The sequence below is a fragment of the Phyllostomus discolor genome, chromosome 8, assembly GCF_004126475.2.
Source record: "Phyllostomus discolor isolate MPI-MPIP mPhyDis1 chromosome 8, mPhyDis1.pri.v3, whole genome shotgun sequence".
Taxonomy (NCBI): domain Eukaryota; kingdom Metazoa; phylum Chordata; class Mammalia; order Chiroptera; family Phyllostomidae; genus Phyllostomus; species Phyllostomus discolor.
Genome location: NC_040910.2, coordinates 70252245 through 70274465, shown reverse-complemented (window position 1 = coordinate 70274465; position 22221 = coordinate 70252245). Strand labels below are relative to the sequence as shown.

Below are 22221 nucleotides of genomic sequence, written 5' to 3'. Positions count from 1 at the left end.
ACCACCCAGGAAACCTCAGAGCCAGTGCACCCAGTGGACAGCTACAGACCATGTCAGAGCACCACCATCCTGCCCCTGCACAGCTGATCCTCCACTGGAGGTCGGAGGTTGGTGGTCAGTGGGCACAGCCAATCCTTGCAGTTGATTGTCCAGGGTAAATCCCTCCCATTGATGTGCCAACAGCAACCAAGGCTCAACTACAAGAGGAGGGTGTACTCAGCCCACATGAAGAGTACACCTCAAGTAACCAGTTTGGGTGATAGGGGAGGCTGTGCCACTGGACCCTACATGACACCTACTACATGAAGCCACATAACCAAGACACAGAGTCAAAGCAGATCTACTACCTAATACACAGAAACAAACACAGGGAGGCTCCCAAAATGAGGAGACAAAAGAACATGGCCCAAATGAAAGAATGGTTCAAAACCCCAGAAAAAGAGCTAAACTAAATAGAGATAAGCAACCTATCAGATGCAGAGTTCAAAACATTGTTTGTAAGGATGCCCAAGGAATTTAGTGAGGACCTCAGCAACATAGAAAAGAATCAGTCAGAAACAAAGGACACACTAATTGAAATAATGAAAAATTTACAGGGAAACAACAGTAAAGTGGATGAAACTGAGAATCAAATCAATGATATGGAACATAAGAAAAATGAAAAAACAACTATTCAGAACAACTGAAAAAAGAGAATCCAAAAAACAAAGATAGTGTAAGCAGCCTGTGGGACAACATTAAGCAATCCAATAATCACATCATAGGGGTGCCAGAAGAAGAGAAAGAACAAGACATTGGAAATCTATTTGAAAAAATCATGAAAGAAAACTTCCCAATTTGGTGAAGGAAACAGACACGCAAGTCCAGGAAGCACAGAGTCCCAAACAAGATGCACACAAAGAGGCCCACTCCGTGACACCGCATACGTAAAATGTAAATGCTAAGGATAAAGAGATGGGACGGTAGGTGTGGGAGAATGGGTGAGAAGTGAGGGGATTAAAAAGTACAAGTAGACAGTTACAGGGGAAATGGAGCAGCCCAAGAACTCAACAGGCATATCCCACGGACATGACCAAGGCTGGGGGCATTGCCTCAGGAAGTGGGGGGTGCTGGGTGGAGCGGATGAAGGGGGAAAAATCAGGACAACTGTAATAGCATAATCAACGAAATATAATAAAAAAAGAAATACAAAATCAGCAGTCATCAGTTTACCTGTATTTTCTGGCATGGAAGCTTGATCAGTGTTTCGCTCCTTTTTGAAAGAAATATTTCCAAACTGAAGGACTGAAGATACTACTTTAAGCATTGCTTTATTAAAAAGAAAATAAATAAAAATATTGCATCAACATACAGCAGAGACACATTCTAACTTATTCTAACTAAAAATTAGCTGTACAAAACTTTTCAGTGAGATATGTCTCAGGATTTCATAAAATTACAGGCAGTTCCCAGTCACGCAATCCTTTTCTAGTTTAGGTTATTTATCCCCAATTTAGGTCCTATTTAAATGAGTATCAGAATCTTAGAGAAAGTCCACATACACAGAATCTCTTCATGAGAGAAGCCCATTATATGCATTGCTTCCATCGTCTCCTGAAAGTTATCTTTGTCTTGCTGTCCCGGAATGGGAATATAACCATTGGAGAGAAATCTGTAGTTATTAAATCCTTCAAGGAGCAAATCGGCTAAAAGAAAACAGAATGGAACACAATTAAGCAAATACTCGACAGCAGGCTGAAGCCTGCCAGAAGAACAGCGGCTCACCACCCCACCGTCACCACCACACACTTTCTACCCCGCCCTTCTCTTTCTTTAGATATTCATGGTAAATCCACAAACACACCCGGTTTCTCATCATCTGTATCAGGATCGAAAATAATAATGGAAACTGCACACATCTCAACTAGAGTTTGGGGGACAGTGGCTTACATAATATTATTTGAAATCAGATAGTGGCAAAGGATGTAGCTTTTCCAGAGAACTAAAACCTTATTGTTTTCAGATTTAAATAAATATTTTACAAAGCTTTTAAACCCATATTCCTTATTTTTACCTTAGCAAGTAGTTAATAGCAAACACTATAGGATCAATACGAAGATTATGTGGATGTACGACAGAGATGCAGATAGAGAAGGGATGAGTCAGGCACACGCTCCACGGGCCAGAGCCCTGAAACCCTCTCCCAGCCAGGCAGCGGCCAATCTGCTTTTGCGTGATGTGCAACATACGGCTTGTATAATGCTACGACAGAGTATTGTAACGGATATCCCCACTGCCTACTTGTACTTTAGGGGCCCCGGGTTAGAGAGAACTTAACTTAATCGTTGGATAAACGTGTTCCTTGAGAGCAGAAGGATGTTTCTTGGGAGGGATCAGAATAGACAGGGCTGTCTATCCCTGCCGTGGACGTGATCCCGTGCTCCCAGCTTTCCTGGGAATGCTCGCCTGCAGACCATTTCTGATCACTCCCGGCCCTTCCTTCTTATCTACATCACATTTAATTAACTGCAACTATGTGCTGGTTGCTTTCTTTTTCTATATCTTGAACACTTTGATTTTATTTTTTTGATCATTGCTATTGCAGAGTTAGCTCGCCATCTGGAAGCCTGGGGGGTTTTCTTCTCTTCAGCATCACATGCTGTAATATAATTTTAGGACTGTATAAATGTAACTACTCCTTAACTATTAAGGAGTTGAAATTACATTCAACCCTTTGAAGCCAACAGCAAGGCCGATATTGGCCCCCAGTGAAAATGAGTTTGACATTCCTGTGCTACATATATAATCTTGAACTTTTATCTATCTATGTGTTGCTTATTTTTTTCCTTACAGGTCTTCTCATTAACTTCTGGGTTCAATGCTTTCACAGCAAAAGCATTTCATTGAGAAAGCCTGTACCTCTGATGGGAAAAGCAGAGCTGTGCATGTACCTATTTGTGAGAGTTAGAAAATGTATATAACAGTCACACAAAAGCATTGAATTTGAGACTCAGGAAAAACTGGGAAGTTGTGCATCTTCTCCTCTCCCTCAAATACCCAGCAGATTTCTGATCCAGAACAGAATTCTACATTTTACCCTGCTCAGGCCCAAGCTTCTAGTTCTTATGATTCATGACAAAAACCAACCAAACAACCAAACAAACAAGCAAAAAAAAAACCAACAACAAACAAAGAAAAAGGAAAAGGAAAATCTACCATAGGCCTTTCCTACTATTGGTAGAAGCATAATATATATTTAGTGGTTAATCTAGTAATACAAATGTTTATTCAACTTAATTTTCTTAAGTAAATTTATTTTTCTTATATTTACATAAATGTCGACACAGAAACTTTATGAAAATACATAATTTGTTTTCTCATTTAAAATGTTTTAAAAAAGAAGCAAAAGGACAAGAAATAACATAACACCACCCATATGCCTGCCACTTAAAAGTATTTCCCCCTTGGCACTGAAATTCAATTTCATTTTCATGTTCATAATGTGACCAGCTAGAATTTTGAGACATTTATTTCCCCAAATGTTTCCCTCTCAAAAAAAATTTAACATTAACAAAGATATTCAAATTAATATGAAATAGTAAAAATCTTTGTAACGTACACTTTAGGTGTTCTCCTGCTCCGGATAACAGCTGGTAAAAGATATGAAAAGTACGCTCATCCTTTGCTTGACGAACAGCACGAGATTTTTCCAGAAGGTCTGAGCAAAGACGGTCAAGGGTTAACTGAAAAGGTGGTGCTCTTTCCACGTCTCTTTAATTTGTAAAACATTTTCTCTCTCTAATATATATCAACTATATCCTGCAGTAAACTTTGTAAGCAAAGAAAAGAAAGAAAATGCATGCAGCTCATGTTCCTCACTACTGGACTCACTATGCTTCCCATACCCACTCAGCCCCATGCTGCTCCTGACCTGGATTATATTCAAAGAGCACAGCACCATCCAAGGGACTATAAGAATCTATAAAAAAAGATATTGAGTTGTTTAAGAGAGGAAAAGCCCTATAATATCAGAATTATCACAATTTTACAAGTAAGGAAACCAAGACACAAAGACATTACTTAAAATAGCAAAGCTAGTAAGTGGTGGAGCTAGGAATCAAAACTTGAACTCCAAAATGTATGTGCTTCGCCGCTGGGCTACCCATGAGAGCCCTGCTTCATTGAAAGCCTCACAGAAGTGGTGCCAGCCACTTACCACCCATTGCTTCATGTACATTTTCTACATGATGCCTCGAGAGACCCATACTTGGAAGACCTATCGGCCTTCCTTCCACGTACACTCTAGAGACCCATTACTGCCAGGACTTGGAGCCTGCTGCTACCGCCGCCGCCCACTCTGGCTGGGCTTCCAGGGTGCAAGCAGCCCGGCCCCAGTCAGTTCCTTCATTCGGAGTATGCACACCTGCTTGTGGATTCGAAGCACATGCCTGAGACCTGCTTGGGCTTTTGGTTCACCCTGCCTTGCTGCTCCTGGGCTGTCTCTGGGTCCACAGTCACACTGGGCTCTCACAAACCCCCGTTTCACTGCTTGGGAAGATGACTGCCACTTCTGGGGCCACCAACTGATTTAACTGTTTGTGCCCCATGGCCTAAAATTTGAATCACACTATACTAAATACATCCTCCACATTTGGTAAAAAGTACATTCAGATGAATGACGCCACAGCAAACCAATGAGAAGAAACTCTAGCTCCATTCCCATCATTTTCAAGTGCTTGTGTTTTCTGGCTGAGTACACTTAGAAATATGAAATGCGGTTCTGAGTTCACAAGGAAACGTCCATCTATCCTTTAACTGAGGCACAGGAACAGCGTCCTGCTATCACTGGAGGTCACTCTAACGAGCACCAGGATCTGTCATCTGCAGCCTTCCTAACCGGCACAGTACCAATCCAGAATCATTTCTATTTTATTATCTCTTCCCTCAAATTAATTCTATGTAGACCCAGCATTTCTTAGGGCTAGTCTATGTATTTATTTTCCCCTCTAGTTTTATTCTGCTTAACACTAACTGAGATTGCTTTAACTCTGTACTTTTATTGTGTAAGGCTTGTTTCAGTGGGTACATGCCCACCCTACGAATATCAGAAACAGACGGTAAAAACTGAGCAAACGCAACAGTAACTGAAGAGCAGCTTCATATAACGATCGTCAGGTAATCCTCGCCTCAGTGGGGCTCTCCACCTCCCCGGCCATGTCATTCATTAGGTTACGACCTGGTGTTATAAACAAACAACAACAAGTAAACATCACTTTGGACTTAATATTCAGTAGTTGGAAGTATCTGAGCAATTCGCAGTCTCTCTGGGCTTAAGTCGAACATCTTGATTGTGGGAGTGATACCACAAAGCATTGCTCTGAGGCCACAGGAGGATTAAACGACTCTAGTTTGGATTACACCATTTGAAAAAGGATACATGTTTCAATGTTGGCCCCAACGATATAGCCAGTTACATCAAAGTTGATCCGAATAAACTTGCCCTGAAAATAATTACAAAGAGGAAACTGAAAATAAATAAGGACACAGAGAATCTGAATACTATCATAAAATAAGCCCAGGTACCCTGCAGAGTATCCATGGGTTGGTTACAAAAATGGACCTCAACTATTGCCTCAAATAAAAAAGAAAAAAGAAATAGCCTCAATAAAGTCCAAAACAGTAGCAGTCGGCCAGGCAACCTTCCTGGACTATAACATAATAAAAATGAAACTCTAATAATGAAGAACTTTAAAAAAATTGATGACAGCCTTCAGAACTGGAGAAAATGGAAACTACTTCAGATATCTGTTGCTTAAGCCATCCCCCCCCCAAAAGTAAATTTTGTCCTTGTTCTTCAAAAGACCCTAAAAAGAATAGATAAAAAATAATGAGGCCTTATAAATACTTGAACGCCTCAAAAAAGAAACTCAGAAACTAAAATCAGGTCTTGATGTTAAACTGCACATTAAAATTCTTTACAAATTTTAAACAGCTGTATTATCTATACACTACTTCATCAAGTTAATAAAAAATTGCTATTTTAAGAGACAGTAGTCAAAAGACAATGTTATTATTTCAAAGTTGCAAGGAATACATTGCCAATGTAACTGTTTAAGGAAATAACTTTCTCAAACTCATTTTAACACTGCAGAAAGGTTAATCAAAATCATATGGTATCACATAATTCTTACTGAAGAAAATAAGTAATTCATTACATAGATATACAAACCTTCAGATTTCAACATGTCTAACTTCATTATGTATATATCAACATGCTGTTTAAGCTTTCTATTTCTTACAGTATTTCCTGTTCATTTTTCTTGACCACCTAAATTAGACGTTCAGATTCATTAAACAAGATAATCTTGGGAAATAAGACAAAGTTATTATATTGATAACTTTGAACTCTAATACATTTAAATTATAAAACTGAACATTACCCATTTATATTTAGTGAATTTATTTTTTTCCTTACTTCTAGGGAAATTATAAAATAGGAAGAAAGTCAAAGGAGAAGTGGAAGAAACAAAGGTTTTTGGCTTTTTGAACAGGTAACCTAAAAAGAAATGACTCAAAATAACCTATACGTGTGGTCAATAACTTGGATAAAAAAAGTCACCAACATACAACATCTGATTTCATCATCAGTTCCCTAGTCAAATCTGTTCCCTTTCTTGTCGTAGCTGACTGGTGCCCGTCACAGTTGGAGCCATCACAGCGCGTGCAGAGAGGTATCTTTTGGCTAAATGAGAATGGTTGGGCAAAGAGTAATGAAATAAAGGGACGGAACGAGGACAGAAATGGGACGGTGGAAGCCTGCTGTGTGGGGAGGAGGGAGAATGGATTAGGGTAGCCCTCCAACCCTCATCTGCCCTCCCCCAGCTTCCTCTATACAGACCCCAAAGAAACGAGTGTCTCGCAAAACAGCATATTGAGTAACCAATAAGTCCTGGTTATAAGCCAAAATTACTATAATTGATCCTATTTTGAAAACATTTTAACAAAACAAAAGCCTTACAAAGCTGAAAGTCATCAACTCTCTATGTTAAGTGACATCCACATTCAGTTACATTATGAGATCTATCCAAGCCATTTGATAACATGACAAAGTGAAACTTCAGAGCTAAAAAGAAATAGTTTATTAATACCCCCAAACAGTCCAGGACGTTGGCCACCCTGACAAAGTAGGTAAGAAGCAGGCCATGGAATACAAAATCACTTCCTCCTTGGAAGGGGATGAAATGAAATTTTTAAGTTAAAAAGCCTTTTCCTCACAGTGATAAATATTCTTTCATAATTAACATTTTTATTAAAGTACCGATCTAGACTAAAATGGAAAACAGAGTTTTACTTTCAAGTGGGTCTGCTAATCTTTTTAACATTATGTAAACAAAATGGTGGTAAAAATGCCCCCTCTGTATATGATTTCCACAGGTCAGATTATGGTACTCAGTATATTTAACCAGCATTTCACCTATAAAAACAAAACAAAAAAAGTAAAAAACATGACAAGTACATTCTGTATGAATTACAGAGCATGCGTTTCATGTCACACATATGTTGAATGCCAATCCAAGAACCACTGAGGCTACACACTCCCTGCTGGAGCTCTGGGCAGTAACGACAACTAGAATCCTCTCCTGTACGCAAAACAGAAATAAAAAACTTCATTTAAAAGTTTCAATCGGACAACCTGGATATATAAGACTTCCGGCCAAGATGGAGGCACAGGTAGACACACCATGCCTCCTTGCACAACAAAAATAAGGACAACAAAATAACAAGCAGAACTGACAGAAAATTGAACTGTATGGAAGTCTGACAACCAAGAAGTTAAAGGAGACACATTGATCCAGGCTGATAGGAGGGGCAGAGTTGGGCAGCCCAGCGGAGAGATGTGGAGGCAAAACAAAACAAAACAAAACAAAACAAAGGCAGTGGCTGGCAGACCCTGGGTGCTCAAAGCAGCAGCGGGCAGACCCAGCAAGGTGGTGGACTATAGAGGGGTGTGGCACACAAGGCGACTGGCAGGCCAGGCGGCCCCAGATTTGTGCGCAGATAAAACAGGCGAAACTGGGGAGCAAAACAGACCATGCAACTCAGGGCTCCAGCGCGGCGGTGGAGGGGGGGGAGGAATAAAGCCTCAAAACACCAATTGAAAACACCTGTGGGAGTTGAGGTGTTGGGAGAGACTCCCAGCCTCACAGGAGAGTTTGTTGGAGAGACCCACAGGGTCCTAGAATGTACACAAGCCCACCCACATGGGAATCAGCACCAGAAGGGCCCAATTTGCTTGGGGGAAGGGGTGGAAGTGACTGCCATACAGCAGAGAGCAGAGCAATTGCCCTTGTTCCCTCTCGGACCCCGCCCCCACATACAGCCCCACAACCCAGTGACAGGGTTGCCCCGCCCTGGTGAACACCTAAGGCTCCGCCCCTCACTGTGTAACAGGCATGTCAAGACAAAAAAAAAAATGGCCCAAATGAAAGAACAGATCAAAGCTCCAGAAATAATACAACTAAGCAATAAAGAGATAGCCAACCTATTAGATGCACAGTTCAAAACACTGGTAATCAGGATGCTCACAGCATTGGTTGAATTTGGTCACAAATTAGATGAAGAAATGAAGGCTATGCTAAGTGAAATAAAGGAAAATATATACAGGGAACCAATAGTGATGAGAAGGAAAATGGGACTCAAATCAGCAGTGTGGACCAGAAGGAAGAAAAACAACTAAACAGAAAAGAATGAAGAAATAAGAATTCAAGAAAATGAGGAGAGGCTTAGGAATCTCCAGGACATCTTTAAACATTCCAACATCCAAATTATAGGGGTACCAGAAGAAGAGGAAGAGCTACAAGTGGAAAACTTATTTGAACAAATAATAAAGGAGAACTTCCCCAATCTGGCAAAGGAAATAGACTTCCAGGAAGTCCAAGAAGCTCAGAGAGTGCCAAAGAAGTTGGACCCAAGGAAGAACACACCAAGGCACATCATAATTATACTAGCCAAGGTAAAAATGAAGGAGAGAATCCTAGAAGCAGCAAGAGAAAAGGAGACTGTAACCTACAAAGGAGTTCCCATCAGACTGTCGGCTGGTTTCTCAAAAGAGACCTTGCAGGCAAGAAGGGGCTGGAAAGAAGTATTCCAAGTCATGAAAGGCAAGGACCTACATCCCAGATTGCTCTATCCAGCAAAGCTCTCATTTAGAATGGAAGGGCAGATAAAGTGCTCAGATAAGGTCAAGTTAAAGGAGTTCATCATCACCAAACCCTTATCATATGAAATGTTAAAGGGACTTATATAAGAACAAGAAGATAAAAAACATGTATAGTAAAATGACAGCAAACTCACAATTATTAACAACCACACCTAAAACAAAAACAAAAACAAACTAAGCAAACAACTAGAACAGGAACAGAACCACAGAAATGGAGATCACATGGAGGGTTAGCAACAGGGGAGTGGGAGGAGGAGAGAGGGGTAAAAGGTACAGAGAATAAATAGCATAGATGGTAGGTAGAAAATAGACAGGGGGAGGGTAAGAATAGTATGTGAAATGAAGAAGCTGAAGAACTTATAAGTATGACACATAGACATGAACTAAAGGGGGGGGAATGTGGGTGGGAGGTGGTGTGCAGGGTGGAGGGGAGTGAAGGGGGGGAAATGGGACAACTGTAATAGCATAATCAATAAGATAAAATTTAAAAAAGGGAAAAAATGGCTATGTACAGCCACCAATTTGGAAGACGCTGGTTGCCTGGTATAGACCACGTCTGTCTCTGACACTGTCCCATTTGCATCGGTAAATCTTCAGGGAAAGGTACGTGAGAGCACTAATGACAGAGCAGGGGCTGCATCCAATTTACTCACATAATTTTTTAAATGTCTGTTTGCTAAACAGTGTATGTGGGGGTGCAGAATTCTCACTTGCTTTCATTAGAATCTGGTAGCCAAATGGTAGGGAGTATACCTAGAGCCTCAATCTAGCTGTAACTATTGGAGGCTACTTACCAAAGGCATATAAACTTGGGAATAACCAAAGTGGCTTACATAAGTTTGGAAAAAAAGATTTGCACAAATACAGAAAGTGATTTCTACTAAAACTTTCTGAAGGAAGATGCATCTGCTGATACAGTCTTTTTGAAATTGAAATCCCTGTTTTTAAAGTTTCATTACAAGAGATTCATTTTATGTAAGATCCCCTCCATCTGGATTGCATTTTACTTCTCCATAAGCTGAGAACTGGAATAACTGTGAACGATTATTTTCATAAGGGTAATGCTCTCCTAAGGAATCCCCCTTAATACAAACCATATGTTAGCATCTTTGAAAGAAAGATATTCTTTAGGAAATTACTTGTCTATTTCTGATCAAAGAAATGGAAACAAATGGGTACTAAAGCTTACCCAGTTTACAGTTTCAAATATTTTTCACTGCAAGCATGTGGTTTGTAAATACTGACTACACAAAATTCCACTGTACACCCAATTCACTTTTCTGATATCTCATTACTCTTCCAGTATGAGGTCTAACACCAGTCCCAACCCAAGGCCTGTCCTGTCCACAGAGCCACTGCCTCTGCCACATCCTTCAAACACATCGGACACATCTTCTGCCAGTCCTTTGAACACTGGGGCATGCACACACAACATGCTCCCTGAGCTCAGCTCTACCTTACGACATGTCATTGAAAGTAGATGAAAGGTAAAACCCAAATGAAGGTGAGCTGTATGAGACTAGAGACTGGTTTTTGCCCCCTGACATATTCCTAGGGCTTAGAAGAATGTCCAGCACTTAGTAGGCAGCCACCTTTCAACTAAAGGGATCCTGCAACTGCTATGTACTTACGTGTGAGAGGCACAGACGGAAACTAAGGATCCAGAAAACAAGGTAGACAGGTCCCTACCATCAGAGATCTTACATTCTCATAGGACAGCCAGACATAAGCAGAGAAATTAACCACAGGTTACGATTAGGGCTATCAGGGAGATCAATAAGACACTACGATAGAGAACAGAGGAAATTCCTCAGATAGGGTTTTAGATTAACTAGGTGCTTGAGAGAGGGAGAAGGAGAAATGTGGACAGATCTGAAATACATGCTGGAAGTGTGACCAATAGGGTTTACTCCTGGGCTGGACATGGCCCACGAGAAAAAAGCTGAATGAAGGGTGACTCTTAGGTATTTTGTTTTTATAGGTTTTTGGTATTTTTTAAATTTCATTTTATGCTTATGCAACTGGATGATGACAATAAGACTTAAATTTTGAACAGGAAAGATAAAATTCCGTGTGGAGTATATTGAATTTGAGAAGTGTATTAGACGTCCAAGTGGAGATAACAAGTAGGCAGCATGGTGCCTGGCAAAGAATAGGTGCTTAATAATGAACTGAATTGCACAACAAATATATATAAATTATATAAAATTTAATTAAAAGTGAGCCAATACTGGCTATTCTCTAAACCCCTGAGAACCAAAGTGTTGGCAACACCCACAGACAACTGCTAAAAGGACATTTTACCCAAACCTCAGTCAATCAGTGGAACCAATCACTTCACTATTTTTTATGGAACCACTAAAATCACCACTTGTCGTAGTCTTGTGTAGTCACTGCCTTAAGACAGCAGTAGCCAGCTACTAAACTTTCTTTAAAAAAGATACTAATCAATATAAGTTGACTTTCTAAAAATTAAAGCCCAAAGCCAACAATTTAAAGATACCTTTGTTTCTTGGTTGAAGAGCTATGTCTAAGAATATTGCCTTAATCAAAAATATCTTTTCTAAAATGACTATCTTTTAATGTATTAGAATTAGCACACTTATAGATTATTACACAGCAGCACATGCACTGTGGTAGGTGGATCTTCAACTGAAACAGGGTTTGCTGAGAATTTAGATTGAACGAGGGATTCTGCCTAAAATCAATCTTGCTAGTAAACAGTCTAAGGAATTCTTCCTACCAGTAGAATGTACGAGTTCCTACCAGAATTGTTAATCTTTGAACTAGGATGTGAAAATAACAAGCATTAAGTAGATTCATGTAGTTGTTTTGCAAATAAATTTCAGCAAGTTAACTACCCTAATTTAGACTATAATTTAAAGGAACAAGCTAGAGCAGGGTTTCTCATCCTCGACACGGCTGACATTTTGGGCTCGGTAACCCACTGCTGCGGGGCCTGTCCTGTGACAACACATGTGTAGTGGCATCCCTGGCCTCTACCCAGTGGACACGGGATGCACTCCACTACCCACTGCCCAAGTTGAACCACCAAAACTGTCTCTAGACACTATGAAATGTCCCCTGGGGTGTCTCCAGTGGAGAAGTATTGATCTAAAATAATGCAAATTAGAGATTATAACCTACATGTCAACATGGAAATCTCACTAATGATTTGTGGCAGCCAATTTCCAAGGTGAGTTCAATAATCCCCACCTTCCAAAAGCCATGCCACTATGTAGTTCCTTCACACACTGTGTTGGGGTTGGTCTGTGTGACCAATAGAATACATGAAAAGGATGGCCTGTGACTTCTAAGGTGGGGTCATAAAAACACAGTGTGACTCCTGTCTTGCTTTCTTGGAGCATTTGCTCTGGGGGATGCTAGCTGCCATGCCAGGAGCACAAACTCTATGGAGAGGCCTTCAAGGTGAGGAACGAAGGTGACCACCCTGAGGAACTGAGGCTCCTTGCCAAAAGCTGCCTCAGTAAGCTTGGAAGAAGACCCTGCTGACTCATCAAGTCTTCAGATGACCGCAGCTCTAGCCAACAACATCTACATGACACCCTCACGAGAGATCCCGAGCCAGAACCACCCACCACACAGGAACTCTGTTTAAGTCGCTAGGTTTTAGGGTAGTTTGTTATAGAGCAATGGTCACTGATACAGAATTGTACTTCTGATTGTCTCAAACACAAAAAGCCTGGCAAGCATATGAACCCTTACCACTTAGTAACAGAAGCACTATATTCTGTATCAAAGACACAGATGACTGATTAGTAGCAACTTATCTTTTCTATGTAAAAATGAGACAAACAGGCTCAAAACTGTATTCCTGAATTTAAAGTGTTTAGGAGAGAAAATGGGAATAGACTAGTAACTTGATTTATGTGGTAAAATAAAATATTTTCCACTAAGAAGTCTTTGAAAATCTTCACGGAGATTCACATACCTAAGGGGGTAGCTCAATGTTTCTTCTGTCTCATGATACAGCCACTAAACACAGGGCTTCCAGTAGGAAAAATTTAAGATTTAATTGTGGCTCAGGCTCAATGGTGATGACCCATGGAATGACAGAAACTCTGTAAACAAAGTGCAGCTTCCCTAGATGTTTTGTAAATCCAGAAGTCACAGCCAGGCTTCCTACTGCCACAGGCACATTTGTTATCTCACTTTGTACATAAAAAATAAAATAAAATAATTACTAGATGAATGTGGATTGAGTGAATCGTCCAAGTTTGCCTTACTAGGAATAAACAATATTCCAAGCAAATAGATCCCTATTTGTTACACAGCTTGGAAAGTCTCTTGTACGTTCACTATCTCTGCTGGTGTTATGGGCTAAATTTGGCCCCCATCCTCCTAATTCATATATTTAAGCCCTAACTCCCAGTACCTCAGAACATGAGGCTGCTTGGAGATCGGGTCTTTACAGAGGAATTAAGTTAAAATGAGGTCATTATGGAGGCTCCTAATCCCATCCAGAATGATGGTGATCTTTGTAAGAATAGGCCACAGAAACATATGGAGGGAAGACCACTTGAAGACACAGGGGAAAGATGGTCACCTGCAAGCCAAGGGGAGAGGTCTTCTGAGAAGAAGAACCCAACCCTGCCAACACCTTAATTGGAGACTTCTAGCCTGTTGTGGTTCCTAGCCCCAGTCTGTGGTGCTGTTAGGGCCACCCTGGCAAACTCGGAGGGCTGTCTGGCTACCTTTCTGTTTACCAGGCCCTCTGTGATCTCGAATCTGGTCACCTCCACTGAGCGAAGAGACCATGTCATCAGAAAAGTAACATGCAAACCATGACTTTACATTCCCAGAATAAAAAAGTGTACAACAATGATTTTAGATTTCCCAATACTTTTGCCAATACTTCTAATATCAGAAGAGGGAGAAAAAGCAGAATTACCTCAAACAATTTAAGTAGAAATAAGTGAAATTGTAGACCCTCTCCAAAATGACCATAGAAATGGTCACTGAATCTTGATGACTATAATCCAGAGTAAACGGTTACTGAAGGAACACCCATTTTACTTTGGTGAATGTGTGTTTAGAGATGATTTGCCATTAAAGGTTGATTCTGAGCAGGTGGAACAGGGAGGATGGCATCCTCACACTAATACCAATGTGGCTATCACTTACGATAACACTCTCAGGCAAACTGTTATGCTTGATCACAACACTGAAGGAGCAAGTGAAGCTTTCAATAAATTAAGATAGTTGAACAAGAAAAGGGAGAAAACTGTACTTGAACAATGATTAAAATAAAAAGAAAAAGAAAAAGAGAGTTAAACAGAATTTTTTTTAAATGCTCACCCCAGGATATGTTTTTATCAATTTGAAAGAGAGAGAGAAGGGAAGTGAGAAACATCAATGTGAGACAGAAACATCAATCAGTTACCCGTATTTTTCGGGCCACAGGACGCACCTAAGTTTTACAGGAGGAAAATAGGAAAAAAAAATTTGAAGCAAAAAACTGTGGTAAAATATTTAATAACATAAATAACAATATTTCACCAATGTAAATGTAAACAGAACTCAACAGCAGCATTGACAACCATTATCCCTCCCAATTGGGGAGGGGATGTCCTATAGTCTGAAAAATACGGTACTCTCTGTACATGCCCTGATGGGGGACTGAACCCACGGCACAGGTACATGCCCTGACCAGGAATCAAAACAGCCATGTTTTGCAGTACGGGATAATGCTCCAAGCAACTGAGCCACCTGACCAGGGAAAGAAGAATTTTTAAAGAAAAGTAACAGTAATGACAAATTATTCTGAAGTCCACGTGTCATAGAAAGAGTAAGGTATAAAAAGGACAATTTACTACATTGAATACCAACCTTATTTGTTGAGCATTTATTATGCCCAGTGCTGTGTTTAGTAGAAAACAGGCATCTTTAAATCTCCACACCAACCCCCTGAAGGCATTATATATCATTTCCAATCAAAGGTAATAAATTAAATTCAGAGGTTATATCATTATACATATCCACACAATAATATATAATTATATATTTATATAGAATAAATGTGATTACAATTATTTTCACATTTTCCCCCTTTTATTGCTTTTTAAAATGTGCCTACTAGAAAACTTTAAATTATAGGGGATTTGCATTATATTTCTATTAGATAGTACTGTTTCATACCACATTAATTAGCTTCTAAAAATCTAGAAAGTACAGTATTTAGTTAATCATAGCAGATATTTAACTAGAGATCAGAGGAATGAAAAGTTTCTGATACTTTTCAACTTACAAAGCGAGATGAGTTATCATTTTTCACAGTCTTCGCATTTCCAAATGACTCCAGAATTGGATTGGCTTGCAAAAGCTGCCGTTCAAGTTCTCCCTAAAAGACATTACACACACACACATGCACACAAATAAAAGCAGATGCATGTTAATCCAGTGACTTGATCCCAGTCCTCAGGGAAAAAACAAAGCTAAACAAAACTGTTTCTTTCCCTCACTTCTGTCACTCAGTTTGCCGCCCGGCAACCTTTACTGGCTTCTTACTCTGGGTCACAAGAGGCTCTGCTGAAGGAAAAAAATTAGCATCTATAAAGCGATCACAAGGAAAAGAAAATGTCACATTGAACAGAGAAGATAAATCAAAAGATGGCAAATAAGTTAGGCAGAGAATTCTGAAAATAAAACAAAGAAACTGGCTCTCATGAAATGAAATTTAGCATGAGAGCCAGTAAATTTAGCAATATATTTCAATTAAGAATATATTAATACTTATAATTACTGGTATAAAGCTTGCCATTTTTCCAAGGGTTTCACATATTTTGTTTTTAAAATTGTATTTTATTGGTTATACTATTAACAGTTGTCCTAATTTTTCCTCCTTTGCCCCATCATGTCCATGGGTCATGCAAATAAGTTCTTTGGCTACTGCATTTCCTATACTGTACTTAACATCCCCGTGGTTATTCTGTAACTACCCATTTGTACTTCTTAATCCCCTCACCTCTTCACCCATTCTCCCCCACCCTTATCTGGCAACCATCAAAACACTCTCCATATCCATGATTCTGTCTCTGTTCTTCTAGTATGCTTCATTTGTTTTTTAGATTCAATTATTGATAGATATGTATTTATTGCCACCTTATTGTTGATAGTTTTGATCTTCTTTTTCTTAAATAAGTCCCTTTAACATTACATATAATAATGGTTTGGTGATGATAAACTCCTTGTTTTTTCTTCTCTGGGAAGTTCTTTATCTGCCCTTCAATTCTAAATCACAGCTTTGCTGAGTAGAGCAATCTTGTCTGTAGGTCCCTGCTCTTCAAGACTTTGAGTATTCCTTGTCAATCCCTTCTAGCCTGCAAAGTTTCTTTTGAGATATCAGCTGACAGCCTTATAGGAATTCCCCTGTAGGTAACTAACTTCTTCTTTCTTGCTGCTTTTAAGAGTCTCTCTTTATCTATAACCTTTGGCATTTTCATTATGATGTGTCTTAGAGGGGCCTCTTTTCATCCACCTTGTTTGGGACTCTCTGTGCTTCCTGGACTTGCATGTCTATTTCCTTTGCCAAATTAGGGAAGTTTTCTTTCATGATTTTTTCAAATAGATTTCCAATGTCTTGCTCTTTCTCTTTCTGTCATCCCTATGATGCAAATGTTGGACCTCTTGAAGTTGTCCCAGACTGCTTATACTCTCATTTTTTTTTATTCATTTCCCTTCTTGCTGTTCTGATTGGTTGTGTTTTGCTTCCTTATATTCCAAATCATTGATTTGATTCTTGGCTTCACCTACTCTGTTGTTTCCTTGTAAATTGTTCTTTATTTCAATTAATGTATCCTTCGTTTCTGACTGGAACTTTTTTGCTGTTGAGGTCCTCACTAAGTTCCTTGGGCAACCTTACAGTGTTTTTTTGAACACTGTATCTGATAGGTTGTTTGTCTCCATTTAGTTTAGCTCTTTTTTTGGAGTTTTGAATCATTCTTTCATTTGGGCCATGTTCTTTTGTCTCCTTATTTTGGCAGCCTCCCTGTGTTTGTTTCTATGTATTAGGTAGTAGATCTGCTTTGACTCTGTGTCTTGGTTGTGTGGCTTCATGTAGTAGGTGGCATGTAGGGTCCAGTGGCACAGCCTCCTCTATCACCCAAACTGGGTACCTGAGGTGTGTCCTTCTTGTGGGCTGAGTACACCCTCCTCTTGTAGTTGAGCCTTGGTTGCTGTTGGCACATCAGTGGGAGGGATTTACCCAGGCCAGCCAACTGCAAGGACTGGCTGTGACCACTGACCATCAACCTCCGACCTCCAGTGGAGGATTAGCTGTGAAGGAGAGGGGTGCTCTGACATGGTCTGTAGCTGTCCACTGGGTGCAATGGCCCTTGGGTTTCCCAGGTGGTGCAGGCCAGGGTCAGCCCCCACTGTCTTTAGCCTGGGTCACCTTGCCTGAGCTATTGAGCAGTCTGAGATGGCTGCTACTTTGTTGAGCTTGGAGTTTCCCAGGCAAAGCCAAGCTGTGAATCTAAGCTTATTGCTGCTGCAGCTGGGCCTGAGTTTCATGGAAGCCAGCTGTTGCTTATTTGATAGGATTTAGGAAGTTGTGAAACATGAGCCAAGATCAGCCATTCATATGAAAAAGTAGCTTTATGGGCCCATTAGCTGGGTGGGACAGAGTCTCTGGGGATCTCCAAGGCAGGTCAAACCATGTTACCCAGATAGATGGAGTCTCAGATATGACACCAGCATAATGGCTTTGTGGGGGGGAAGAGTTTAGAAAAGGGAAAATGGCCTCTGTTCACCTTGATTCCAGACACTTTAGTTTCTCCCTGTATATATACCACTGGTGCCTTTCAAGCCGCTGCTCTGGTGCTGGAGCTCAGAGGGAGTGAGTCTGAGTAGTGAGTCTCTGTGTGGGTTCTTTAAGAGGAACTGTTTGGGGCTACAGCAGTTTCTTCTACTGACTCAATCCCCATGGGGTTTTGCAGTCAGAAGTTGTGGGGATTTATCTTCCTGGCACTGGAACCCTGGGCCAGGGCACCTGGGACTCCTGGCTCCCAAGATATCCCTTCCATATTTTTATCTACCACATGCGAGTGTGGGACCAGTCTGTTCTTTGTCTGTGCCCCTCCTACCAGTCTGGATGGGTGTGGTTTCTTTAATTCCGTACTTGTCAGACTTCCATCCAACTCAATTTCTGACAGTACTGAGTGATGGTTGTTGTATATTTTAGTGGTAATTTTGATATGATTGTGTGAAGAGGCAAGCCATGTTTGGCTACACCGCCATCTTGACCAAAAGTCTCACAAAATATTTTAATAATGTAGACCAGACTCCTCATCCATCTCCGTGATCAGATATGACAAAGATGGTGATACTACTGACTTCTTGTTCAAATTTAAAAGGCTAAGTATATAGCGTTTGATAGATGTATGTTTTACTCAGTGTCTTAAATATACAAATTAGGGTATAAAACAGATTTTACAAAAAGATGTGTGTATATTAATAAGTGCTTTAATTATGAAACACAGTAGAAAGCTGTATGAGGAAGCATGATGTCATTTCTGGCCATAATAGCACTAGAAAGTGATGCTGTGTTCCTGGAATGTAATTTCAGAATTATATTGTATGATTTCAATCACTCTGCTTTTTCCAAACACAAATCTTACCACTATGTTTTAAAATACCCATAGTATTCTAGACCTAACAAAAGGGGTAAAAACCACTAGGAAGTGTGAGTCTTTAAGGAAAAAAATATATAAAGAACCTCACATAAGATTTGTTAATTAATAGCTAGTGCTATGTGATTAATTATATTGGGTTGGCCAAAAAGTCTGTTTAGTTTTCCCCCCCATAAGGTAAAAGACACATTTTTCATTTTCACCAATAACTTTATTGATTTGGATATTTTGAGTATGTTGGCTACATCCTCTGTGGGAGAACGTTGATTGTTCTCAATTAATGTCTTGATTTGATTGCTATCAACTTCAACTGGTTTACCCCGACTGTGGAGCATCTTCAGCATGAAACTTCTGGAACTACTTTTGACACATTCCATTAGTCATAGCACCTTGTCCATACACTGCAAAAATCTTTTTTCTTTTTTTTTTTTTTGCATTTCAGTTGCATTTTTACCTTTCTTGAAATACCAAAAATGTTGCATATTTTCTTCAATATTAAAATGGCTACACAAAAATTCACCCATTTTGATAAGTTTTTAAAAATGCATGCTGATACAACAGCTGTCACAATACAATCTAACAAAATTGTTTTCAAATGAAGTTAAAGACAACTAAGTGCTACTAGAGTCATCGTATGGAAAAAAACCTAAATGAACTTTTTGGCCAACCTAATCCAATCCAGAAACGACATGCCAGGTATATGGCCTCGGCTCCGTTCCTAGTTTGGCTTCCTGTACTCAGCTGGAAGGCTGAGGAAGTGTTCCTGAGGCACGTGACACAGTGAGGAGATATGTTCCTTATGTCTACTTGCTAGTATATTTCTGGATTGTCCAGGCTTTCATGGGTCTTAATTATAGTCTACGATTGTGTTTAATTGAGACCATCAGGAACCAGTCCTTTTAAGAACCCCAAGCTACATGGATTTCTCACTACAAAGTACTGAGTCACTTTCTCGGCATTAGATGATATGCTCCCTTTACAGTGAATCTTTTAGTTTATTAACTTCAAAACACCAGATTATTTCTGATGTAAGTTTTCCTAAATATTATATGCTACCCAAATTTCTTAAATATGGTACTCTGAGTCAACTTTAATGACTGAGAGTCATCACTAAAAATGTTAGTTATTGTTCAATGATGTAACCCAGTGCCTCTCCCCTTGAGGTCGCTGCTGTCAGTGTGCCTGTGGCTAACATCCCACAAAAGCCTTGGTGTGCTGGCTCTGCAACAACATTACCTCAGTCAGGGTACGTAAGCAGAATGTAGCAACCGTCAGAAAACTGACTTCTGATGCACGGGGCCCATTACCTTTACAACACTAAACATCTACTGTTAGGTCAAATACTTAGAACACAGATTCCTCAAGATTACACACTATCCTGCCAAATAAAACCATAGTGTAAATACTTTAAGTAATAAAACTACATGACATATATATATCCTTTAAACTTTCCTAACCTTGGAGGTGAAACAAGTATTGCATATCACATTTTAATTTTTCCTAGACATGGCTACAAGAATACTTTGGGTCAAGTTTATTGATTCTTTTCCTCGTGTGTGTGTCTGTGTGTGTGAGATAGAGATCTACTAATTCTATTCTTTTTCCTATTGGCTTATAGCAGTGATTTTCAACATTTTTCATCTTGTCGCAGATATAAATTAATTATTAAAGTCTGCGGCACACCAAAAAATGTACTTTTTGCTGATCTGACAAAAATAGTTATAATTCTGACTCATTCACACTGGACGGCTATTGTTATGTTGTCTGTTGTCATTTTTTTAAAATTTGACAGTGTCAGGGGAACAGGTCAGTGCCCCTGACTAACTAGCCAGGTACTGCATGTTTTAAAACCTCTGTGGCACACTGGTTGAAAGTCGCAGGTGTGTAGTTACTGGCTGTATCCCCTGTACCTAGCTCAAGTAACAAGTCAAGATGATGCGCCAGGAATATTTACTGAATGACTGTGTAATCTGGGACCCTAAAGCATGCTAGTAGTATTTGGGGAAGGGATAGTGGGAGCTGAAAGGCGGTAATAACATTTGGCTTAAGGGTTCTCATTGTCAGTAGTAAGTGTAGACGTGGGCACTTCCATGTCCCCGTTGTCAGGGCTACCACACTAACAGTCTTGTGGTATATCCTCTGTCCTAATGGGTCTGTGAAACTCATAGATGAATCACAAAAAAAGCTTGACACAAAGCTAGTATCATAAAACATACAAAAAATGGTCTTAAATTAAGCAATTACCACTAAATTTGATCATTCCTGTGTCAAGCAATTTCATATTTAAACATGCTAAGATCTCTAAACCAAGCTATGAAGCCACTCATAAGCCATCAGGAGGCAGTGACTAAGCGTTAACCTTTCTGTTAGAACTGGGTGGGCAGTGTCCCTTATTTCTGTTCAATGTAATGAGAAATGTCACTCGGGAATGTAGAAAAAAGCAGTATTAGTATTTAAAGTTATTTTTTAAATTTTAAGTATTTAGAATTATGTTATGTGTTAAAGGTTTACCAATCATAATGAAAACCCTGTGTTTTACTATATAGTGCATAATATACACTTGCTATGTGATAGGCAGAGGATGAGTTTAAAATTGGTAAAAAATATATACCTCTTTCAAAATTTCAGTTCAGCCACCAAGGGGACTCAGGCTGAGATCATTCTGTACCATTCTGTGGCTTGACAGGGCAAGGATGCAGGTGTCTTACTGACCACAAGAGATGGGATGAAACTAGGTAGCAGCAACTAGTCAAGGAGATGAGAAACAGACTCTAATCGCAACTTGGCAGGCCCTTACTCCTGGACTAGCTAGATATCACATTTTGTCTTAGTTCAAGGCAGTTCAGACCAGTAGATGCAAAGTCTCCCAGAAGCTGTTGCCTAGATTTGAATGACCCAACAGCCAGTGAGGAAGGTGAACTGGCTTGAAGGAGACATTCTTAGGGAATGGTCAAGTTTTAGAAATCAGTTGTTTTCAAATCTTCTCTGAACTTGCACTGTGCTCAGGCTTTGGTGCGGCACCGAACACTGTGCTTTCAGGTGGCTGGGGGATAGAGCCAAATAAGATTTATTATTACAAAAACTATACAAAAAGTCTATAGGAAAACTTATTTTAACATTTACTTAAATACTGTGAGCTTAATTTTAAAAACTGATGTCTCGTATGTTTGTTTGTATTTCCACAATGAAGATTAAGTGTCAAAGGCAAATATAAAGACTGATCACTTTATACGCCAGTACGGCCATGATAAAAACACAAAACCGTGCTGGCAAGAATATAGAGAAACGGGCACACTCCGGAAGTGTTGGTGGACATGTAAAATGGCACAGTTGCTTTGACAAAGTGTGGCAAATGTTAAACAGCAATTACCA

At 39.8% G+C, this 22221-nt stretch overlaps 1 protein-coding gene across 1 annotated transcript in view; it reads right to left on the bottom strand.

The window, feature by feature from the left end:
- The window catches only part of MYH10 (myosin heavy chain 10), a 146299-nt gene that overhangs the window by 66907 nt on the left and 57171 nt on the right, over positions 1 to 22221 (bottom strand). Inside the window, 5 exon segments of the mRNA XM_036033012.1 lie at positions 1213 to 1308; positions 1542 to 1685; positions 3599 to 3697; positions 5417 to 5480; positions 15468 to 15560. Of these exon segments, the coding sequence (XP_035888905.1) occupies positions 1213 to 1308; positions 1542 to 1685; positions 3599 to 3697; positions 5417 to 5480; positions 15468 to 15560 (496 nt within the window).